The following is a 9257-nucleotide window of genomic DNA, read 5'->3' on the forward strand; positions in this document are numbered from 1 at the left end:
ACACTTCAAATTAGCCTTTAATTAAGTTAATTAAAATGATTTTAATGACAATTCATTCAGGTTAATGAACAAACTGCGCTCTTACCTCGAGCTCTGTAGCATTTCACCATCAGCACAATGGACACCAGCAGATACGGAGATGCTGCCATTAAACTACTGAGCAGACTGAACACTGAGAATGAAGCTCCTGATTTAGATTCACCTGAAGAACAAAATCATTGCAGTGCTGAAACTGTTAGACTCATAAAATTATCAAATAATATAAAGAAAATTTGTAATTCTGTGTACTCGATCACCTCTGACTGAGATCCAGCTCTGAGGAGACTCTCCTCTCTCTGGGTGTTTACAGTGGTAGAGACCTTCATCTGACTTTGAGACAGTACGGATGGTCATCTCTCCTGTAGTCTGAGTCTGGAGGAGTGATCCATTCTTATAGAACTCAGCTGTGAGGTTTGAGGGCTTTGGGTCACGATATAAACAGCGCAGAGTCAGAGGATCTCCCTCAGTCACAGGATGAACAGGACTGTCCAGAATCACAGCACCATCTGCAGGACAGAGTAAGAACAACACTGAAGAAAGAATTTGTAGAGAATACAGGAACTATAACTCAGTAGTGGAGCTCAGTACTGACGTGTATGAATGTGTCAATGTGGGATTCTTTGTGTATTTTCATATGTTAATATTTTCAGTAGAAAAAAAGGATTTCAGTAGATTAGTCCTGAAGTGATTTCCTCTTTTACCAGCTTCTCTGTGATTTTACTTCCATCTGGATTGGCCATTAAACAGAAAAAAGTTGCTTAAAAGTTGCTTTAAATGTACTTCTAATGTGATCATTGGCTCCACATGAAGGAAATATATCAACATGATTACTATGTGTAAGTACTTAACTAACTTAATTTAAGTTGATGTGTGTCATTCGTGTGAAACCAATGTACACAATTAACTCATTTAAAATGATCCACTTTGTTTTCAGTGCAGTGTTTTTTATCTCTCTGAATCTCCTGCTGTTTCTCCACTGAACTAACTCAGCAATGTGCTCATTCCAAATTCACGCTGTTTTTTGTGTTTATATTCAGAACACGGGATTAAAAAATAAGATGCTCTTACACTCCAGCAGCAAGCTCCTACATATGAAAATAGAATTATAAACAGAAGTGGACAGGGGGCAATAAGGGAGGGTGTGGGTATAAGTGGGTATGTTTGAGCTGGAAAACCTCCAAACTGGGCTTTCCAGAGTTGTGAACCCCTGGTGTACGGTATCATTGGCATGGAACCTTAGACTGCTGAATGAGGAGAAGAATGTCCAGTCGCCCATCGCTGTATATTGAGGTCATTTCATTGACGTTTTAAACTGTTTGTTGTATAATAATGAACATGTGATAACACAGCACTGTATAATGTAGCACTTTGCTTTATAAGTATATTGTGGTCACCAAATTACCACCGCAAGTCTTACGTAGTGCACTACGTAGGTATTTAAATACTGGCTCCTGCATCCCACAAGCACATAATATCACTAAGAATAGCCATGTGGGAATCAGCCATATCCATACTGATCAAATGGCCTGCATGTCTGGCTGCAGGAGTTAGAATTTTAAAACGTACATAGCAGAATATTTAGGGGGTATGGAGCCATTTGGGGTTTGGGTCTGATGTTACTTCTGACTGAAACACGGACAAATGAAGAACGTAAGCCATTCTTTAATGACACCCTTTCATCTTTTATATTGCCATTTTACAGTGAATCGTGTCCTAAGTACTTTACCTCAAACATGTGATATTAAAGTTGTTTAGCATGTTTGCTGTATTTTATTATGCGACAGGTAGTTCCGGCCACGCAAGCTGATTGGTTGAGAAGCGTTCTAACGCTGCTGTTATTTCACCATAACATCACAGGTTTTTCACAAACACTGTATCACTCCGCTGAGACGCTGTTGCTAAGCAACGACTTTGACAGCTGTAAGAGACGCTCAAGCCATTTGAACGTTTTCACTTATTACTTTGTGCAGAAACAGAAAATGGACACTAAAGATGACATTTGACCTACAGCTGATTTGGTCAGCTCTGAAGATGAGCAGGCGCAGTGATACAGAACTCCGTTATTGTGAGCAGGTCATGAGGGAGCGTATATGGAGGACTTTACAACGGCTTTGAAAGCAGCTCAGCCAGTCAGATTTTAGGACCGGAAGTTTCTGTGGTTAGTCGACAGCAACCACAATGAGAGATGTCTGCCTGCCGGCTCTGCTGCCAAGTCTGTTTTAGGACTTCCTGGTGTGTTTTTAATTCACAGTTAAAAACAGGAACATGGGGACAGCTCGGAACCAGACCTCCCCGGCTTCTGGGCACAGTCCTCATTGGTCCTCATGGCCTGTCCCGAGAAAACAGGGACACCTGGTCAATTTACTTCACTGTGAGTGGTAACGTGGCTAATATTACCAGCACTGTTAAATTCCACATGACTGGTAAAAGTAAATGATAGACAGCTAATGCTGAACTGGGTCATGGTGTCTCTGCATTTGACTGCCTTTATTAATATTTTATCATAAACTGCTCTGAACATGTGTTTATGATGTGATGTACAGCTGCCAGATTCCATCCTGGAGGATCCAGTTACTTGTCAAAGTGGAGTTTGTGGAGATCAATCCAGCCAATCCAGTGAGTGAGTGAATAAAAGTGGATGAGAAATTCAGTTTTATTTTGATTGTTAGTCCAATTACAGTTTGTTTACATTGTTTGGAGATTTATTTATTACATTAAAAAGGATAAACTAATGGTGGGTCTTGGTTTCTAAAGACTCTAAATGTGAAACATCTTTGCTGTTGTGTGTTTTTTAAGCAGTGTGTGCAGTTAAAACATTTTTTTTTTTGCGATCAATTCTTTATTATGTTTAACGAAAGCAGTAACCAGTACTGCAAAAACACATAACACAAATCACACAAGCACAGATAGAACAAAGGACATAACAAGACCATAAAATAAAATAAAATAAAATAGGGGAGAAAAGAAAAAAAAAAGGGGGGGGGGGGGGGGGTTTTACAACATATTGCATATTTTTCAGGGTTTCGATTGCATCGTACCAAATATTAATATTAGCTTCATTAGCACCATTAACTCGGGCAGTGGAGAGTTCCATGTACATTATGTCCAAGAAAGAAAAAGTCCAGGCTGTAATCGACAGAGAATGAGGAGGTTTCCAACGAACTGCGATCATTTTCTTTGCCGCAGTGAGTCCAGCCATAATAACACGTTTTTCACTTTTGGATAAAGAGAGTTCCGAAAAGTCATTAAACAGTAGACTAGGTATGATGGCGCGTATCTCCAGCGAAACAAGATTTGAAAGCCTAGAAGCAACCTTGTCCCAAAATGATGTTACAGGAGGGCATTCCCAATACATGTGAAGAAAAGTACCGCAAGCCTTTGTAGAACACAGTGTGCACGTGGGGTTATTAAGAATATTCATAAAGGAAGGTTTGCGAGGAGTGAGGTAGGTTCTGTGTATGTAGTTCCAATGAATTAACTGGTGATCAGGGTTCCGGGAAGCTTCTAGAATATTAGACCAGACCACCGCCCAATCAAAGTTATCATCTAAATCAGAGCAGTCCCGTTTCCAGAGCGTGTATGAGGTGAGAGGTAGATAGGATGTTTCCAATAGGAGCCGATAAAGCCTAGATACCATTCCCCTAGTCTTATCTGAATTACCAAATATGTTGTAAATGGGGTGGGTAGATAACCGATGCTGCGATGATATACCATTTGCTCTAAGGACAGACCTCAGCTGTAGATAAAAAAAAGAAGACGTGGGTAAGTTGAAACTAGACTGAATATCCTTAAACGATCGTAAGCCGTTATCATCAAAAATGTTTCCCAGATGAGAAATACCCCTATCGGCCCAAAGAGATGCGGTAATAGGCCTTCCTCCAATTAACAGGCCTCCGTTATTAAAAAGTGGAGAATCTTCATGCCACTTACAAGGTATTTTAGCTAGCTTTTCCATGTCCCGCCATCTCTGAATGAGATATGAGATAATTGGCCCAAACCGTAGCTGGCATTGCTTATTACTAACGTTCGCAGAGAGAATATCCTCCAGTTTCCAAGGATGTACAGCATTTTCTCAATCGAGCGCCAGGAAACGCTCATTTTTGAGTCCAGCATTTAAAACATTTTAATATCCGTCATAAATCTGTATTTCTTTTGAACAGTTGACCGTTAGAAGCCTGTAAAGACACTTCCCATAACAGAAGGAATATAAAGAAGGAATATTTCACTACTTTACTCTGAGGGCGGCCCGGAGCGGCTAATCGGGAGATTCGGGACGATTCCCGATGGGCCGGCTCATGTCAGTCTCGAGTGTGGGCGGCTGGATGGGGGGATGATTTTGACATTTATCCGTCACTTATCTGATCTTTTTACATTCATTCTCCGTTCAACTATCTATTCATTCTCCATTCATCTGACAGCGCAGCCCCTACATCGCAGGAGGTCAGATGGGTTCTACCATCTGAGGGAACCCCCCCCCCCATGTTTAAGTTGGTTGGGTCCGCGAGTCTCTTTTCTGGAGCGGTAAATTAAATGTAGCAGCAGAGCAGCGCGAAGCGGCAGTCGGTGGTGATGGAGGCAGGAAGACGCCAGGTGGAGCCGAAAAGGCCAGGTTAAAATAAAGAAAGGCGCTGGAAGAAGAAGAAGCTGCCAGATGTGCTGAATGAACAGAGCTGTTCTCCAGAGGACAGACCCCAGCTGCAGCCGGGGAAGAGAGAGGTGGGAGTGACGCTGTACTGTCAGGGTGAGGCTGCTGCGCAACGTTTCTGAAATCTGATTGGACCCCCAGGTGCCACCCCAGATGACTGACATGTCACAGCACCGCACGTCTTGTAGAAAAGCGCCTGGTGCAGTTTGTAAGCGGTAAAACCTGTTGACTGCTAGGCCCCTCCTGTGCAGTAGGTGGCGCTGTGTATCACAGAATTGTAATCCACCCCACTGAAGGAGGAGGAGGAGTCAACCGCTCAGGAAGCTCCTCTGACTTTGTGTCTGGCTCTGATGTGAGTATGAAGTGGCTTTCTGTTCAGAAAGAGCTGAACCCACTGCAGCGGCCTAGGGAGCTACAGGCACTGTCGGACACAAGGTGGGCTGCCGTAATCTGAGGGACAGACTTCCAGCAGTTCTCAGACTGTTGCAGGATCTTGGACTTGAAAGAAGTGGCGATAGATGAGTTGAGGCGAGGGGTCTTCTTTCTCAGATAGAGGTGCAGCTCACAGGGCTATTAGTGACCTTGTGTAAAGTTCTTGGTCCAGTCCAGCACACCTGATCTAGCTAGGGCTGTGGAGCTAGTAGGTGCACTTACAGACACTTTCCAGGACTACAGACATGAAAAGTACTTTGGGGAGTTATGGAAAGAGGTTGAGGAGCTGGCTGAGCAATGCAAGATTGGTGAACAAACACAATATAAAAGACATCCTAGAATCAGCTCAAGATGTCTTGACTCACTGGTGATGAGCACTGTAGGCCAGAGAAACTGTGATGATGATCTCCAGAGCACTTTTCTATCAGGTGATTGTCTCATAACTGAACTGAAGAGGCGTTTTACAAAGAAAAGCTGTGAGATTATGAAAGGGCTGCAGTCTCTGAACCCAAAGAGTGCAACTTTCCTGAATGAAGAGCCCCTGTTTGCCTTTGCACAGACCTATGAGTCAGATTTAAGTCACCTCAAGCATGAGGTTCATCATGCATGAGGTTCAAGCATGAGGTACATTTCTGACCTCATCTGGGAGTTTGTTCCAGCAGTTGGCAGCATAATGATTGAATGATGCCTCACCCTGCTTGGTTCTGGTTGCTGCTTACTGACTGGTCCCCTGTGATCAGAGAGGTCTTTTCGGTTTGTAAACTACAAGCAGATCAGCAATGTCTTTTGGTCCAAGGCCATTCAGTGATTTTTATATAAATACAACACTTTAAAGTCCATTCTGTACTCACCTCATAGCCAGTGCAGTGATTTGAGGTAATGTTTTCAGATCTCTTAGTTCTCATAAGACCTCTAGCAGCTGCATTTTGAAGAAGCTGTCTGAGTGTGGACTTGGGAGGGCCAGTAAAGAGACCATTGCAGCAGACCGGCCTGCTGAAGACAAATGAATTAGTTTTTCTTGGTCTTGTTGTGATGTGAAATTGTTTAACTTTGATATATTCTTGAGACAGTAAAAGGTTGCTTCCATAATTACTTTTACATGACTGTGTATATTCAGATCTAAATGAATTATTATGCAGAGATTTCTGGCTGAGAGTTCTGTGTCTTTATTTTGTACAGACAGTATTCAGAATATTCTGTTCTCAATTCAGCGTTTTAGTAAAATGCTAAATAAAAACCTTGTTGTCTTGAGGTCTACTGTCTCACAGAGCTTTCTGCGTTGCATCACTGAGTTTCATTTCCTCATTAGCTGAAGATGTAATTGCCACTGATTTCCAAAAAAGTCAAACCTCAACTGTCTAAATAACTTCCCTCTGCTCTAAAGCCTCAGACATTATATTCATAGACTGACTACGTGACCCATGAGATAGGACTGTTTTTCTGTGTCTGTCTTTGTGGTTATGCTTTACATGCAAACACAGGATGCTGGGCCTCTACCTCTGAGCTCCATGGCTCTGCTCGTTTGGCAGGAATGAGACACTACCTGTGAGAATCGTTCACAAACACACAGGGATGGGATGCAATGGGATATACTGTAACTGTATTACAATCTAACAGAAGTATTTGGAATACATATTCAGACTACAGAAATTAAGTATTTGTAGGTCGGGGCAATATAACAATATTTATCATTCTCATTATAAATTAAATCATGATGTGTCACAATATGCTTTTCTGAGCATGTCATGATATCATCAGATATTAATGTCAGTGGTACTGAGCTCTGCTACAGTCTGAATAGACTTATAAAATCAGTGTAACTAGACTAATAGAATTAATTTACTCCTTAAAATCTCAGGCTTTTTACATACTAAAGCTTATTATTCATTAAGAACAGGGACTTCAATGTAACCTGGCTGAGCTATTCTTAGTGTGTAATTAAACTTTGGCCCTGCTGGTGCGCCTTGGCCATTTGAGGGGTTAACCTCAGTGTTACTAAACTCTTTTAAGGAATGATGGAACTTAATAGTGTCCTCAGTAGTGCACAAGTTCACAAGTGATAAACTTGGCATCAGTGTTATGCTGGACTACGTTGCCTTGGAAAGTAACATACGGCATTAAGTGAAAATCACAAAGCTACTCGCTTTATAGTCTAATTTGCAAGCCTTTTTATTGGGATATGTCAAATTGTTTAGTTCATGAGACAACAGTGGAATTGTGGGAGCAGCAATGGAATGAAGTAGGTGATGAGATTAGCGATAATTTTGTATAAATTTTTTATGAAACATATTAACACATCATATCATAAAGAAAACTGCCAACCAGTAAAAGTGAAGAACACACTGAACTAAATAACAATGACAGCAGTAGAGTTTTTTTCACATGCTTTATCAATATGTATTGTAAATGTATTCTGAATGTTTTTATGTAATGAATACAATACTGAATACAGTTAGAACTATTTATCCAGTGTTCACTGATTGTGACTTTTTCAAGGTATTTTGCAGTGCAGTGCTTCTTATATTCTCTACACTGAGTAGTGATAAATCATCATTCTCCTACACAGATTAGTCCTAACGGAACTTTTACACATCATGATGAAGAGATTCTTGGAGAAAAGTGCTGTAAGCAGCTCTACTGTAGGGCAGTACAGCGATTCTGAGATTTGTCTAGTGATGATTAGTGATAACACTAATTGGCTTTGACACATTTATCATGTCCTCCTGAGCCTGCTGTGCTGAAATGCCCCTCCTGGCTGTACACAGTACTGCAGACAACAGCTCAGAATTATAAAACAGTGAGTGTCTTTGTTTTAGGTGTGTTCTGTTCATTACACACTGATTGCTGATTAAAGCTGAATATCAATACAATAGAGAACCATACGTACCTTCTAGTGTCATTTCTTGAGTGTAACTTCTTGAGCACTCCTCTGTGGCCACTGTTATCAGATCTTTCCCTGTGAGTCACAAACTCACATAAAAATGTCTCTGTTACACTTTTGTTGCCATCACATGTGTCATACAGTGACATTTACTAGAACAGTAGTCACAACTATGTTTCAGCAATATGGATTTTGCTTCTTCATTATCAAATAGTTTAACTGTACCTCCTGCAGCATCTCACTGCAGACACGTATTTGCAGAATCACCCTTCACACTTTACTTCCATGAGCCCAGCTGAAAAAATCCATAGAAACCATTACGTGGTTCTGTTGATTCCTAATGGTTTTATAATGTGTTTTGACTTTTTGATGGTAGAATGTAATTAATGGTTTAACAGGTGCCCAGTGGGCGACTCTAAATGCAAATGGTTTTCTAATGGAATCAAAAGTTGTTCTATATGAAACAAGGAGAACTGCTGAGTCATTATTCCATGATAATGTGTCACATCTCCTGATTTTCCCAAGTCGTGGCTGTCTTGAGGGCAACAACTGCGATGAAGCCCTCAGGCCAAAAAACACATCAGCTAATCAAAGCTTGTCTTACAGTGAAATTTCAAATGTTGGCTACTTAGAACAAAAGATAACTAACATGCTCCACAACACACAGGAGCATAATCTGTAAATCTTAATGGAGCTAATCTTTGGTTTTGATATTGAGAGTTTAGTTTTCTCCATCACAAAAAATAGAGATTATTCTCTCTTTTGGACCTTTGTGAGCTCATTGTGGTACGAAATGTATGTATTGTCTATCATCATCATGTGGGTTGTCCCATGTCCATCATCATCATCATTACCATCATCATTATCATGTGTGTTGTCCTGAGTCTGTCTTCATCATGAGTCTATCATCATCATCATCATCATATGTGTGTTCTCCTGAGTCCATCATCATCAGCATACACTGATCAGACATACCATTATGACCACCCCTTGTTTCTATGCTCATTGTCCATTTTATCAGCTCCACTTACTGTATAGGTTCACTTTCTTCTTCTACAATTACAGACAGTGACGTGTATTTCTTTGATCTTGCTTTCCCAGTGGTTCAGCACTCGTGATTCTAAAGTTTTTTATTCGTGCTGGATGCTCTGCTTAGTGGTTTTCTTATTAAGTTGAATTCCTGCTCTTATATTAATTGAATACCAGCAGTTCTTCTGCTGTATTATCATCACATCATCAGCTCAGTTCCTGTATGTATCC

The 9257-nt window shown here is 40.9% G+C and overlaps 1 protein-coding gene across 1 annotated transcript in view; it reads right to left on the reverse strand.

Moving 5' to 3' along the window:
• The window catches only part of LOC119262452 (obscurin-like), a 65420-nt gene that overhangs the window by 456 nt on the left and 55707 nt on the right, over positions 1–9257 (reverse strand). Inside the window, exons 14-16 of the mRNA XM_037534587.1 lie at positions 8004–8072; positions 297–545; positions 86–202 (exon numbers count right to left, since the gene is read on the reverse strand). Coding sequence (XP_037390484.1) covers positions 86–202; positions 297–545; positions 8004–8072 — 435 coding nt within the window. The remainder of the gene's footprint in view (positions 1–85; positions 203–296; positions 546–8003; positions 8073–9257) is intronic.

The sequence above is a fragment of the Pygocentrus nattereri genome, chromosome 2, assembly GCF_015220715.1.
Source record: "Pygocentrus nattereri isolate fPygNat1 chromosome 2, fPygNat1.pri, whole genome shotgun sequence".
NCBI lineage: Eukaryota > Metazoa > Chordata > Actinopteri > Characiformes > Serrasalmidae > Pygocentrus > Pygocentrus nattereri.